This window comes from Etheostoma spectabile, chromosome 17 (assembly GCF_008692095.1).
Source record: "Etheostoma spectabile isolate EspeVRDwgs_2016 chromosome 17, UIUC_Espe_1.0, whole genome shotgun sequence".
Classification (NCBI taxonomy): domain Eukaryota; kingdom Metazoa; phylum Chordata; class Actinopteri; order Perciformes; family Percidae; genus Etheostoma; species Etheostoma spectabile.
In genome coordinates, this window is record NC_045749.1 from 22,895,184 (window position 1) to 22,895,739 (window position 556).

General features: G+C 52.2%; 1 protein-coding gene across 1 annotated transcript in view; it reads right to left on the reverse strand.

Moving 5' to 3' along the window:
* LOC116705671 (dynein heavy chain 9, axonemal) overlaps positions 1 to 556 on the reverse strand; it is a 144,167-nt gene that overhangs the window by 101,163 nt on the left and 42,448 nt on the right. The window contains exon 37 of the mRNA XM_032542041.1: positions 131 to 418. Coding sequence (XP_032397932.1) covers positions 131 to 418 — 288 coding nt within the window. The remainder of the gene's footprint in view (positions 1 to 130; positions 419 to 556) is intronic.

Genomic DNA, 556 nt, shown 5'->3' on the forward strand with positions numbered 1-556 from the left:
ATCGCAGACAACCTGTGATTGCGTTTGCCTCCATCCTTGGCAACATTTTGAGTTGTAATCAAAACAGAATCCGATAAACTGCAGCAGGCGAGCACGTCGGGAGGCTATCCAGGAATCTGGTTTAACTTACCTTGAGGAGAAAATTGTCCTCGGCCTGCAACTTCAGGTCCAAAATGGACTCCTTCACGTGCTTCTCAAAGTCCAGGTCTCGTTTCCTGGGGACGTCCAGGGCAGGGAACAGGTCACCTATCAACCCCATGAACACGGGCATGTCATCTGTCACGATCTTGGGGATGTTGAAGTCTCTCAGAGCTCGCATCAGCACCTGGTCCTCCGCTCGGCCGGGGTCTCCTCTCTTCAGAGAGCCGGCCACCACCAGCACGGACTTGATGGCTCGGAGGCCCCAGTCATAGTGGTCCTTCAGTGGGCAACACACAGCACAGCTCAACACTTATCCTCTACTGCCTTTACAATGTTAGCAGTGTTATTGTGAGCATATTAGCATTGCTCAAAGAGCTGCTAGCGTAGTCATGCACACACACACACACACACACAC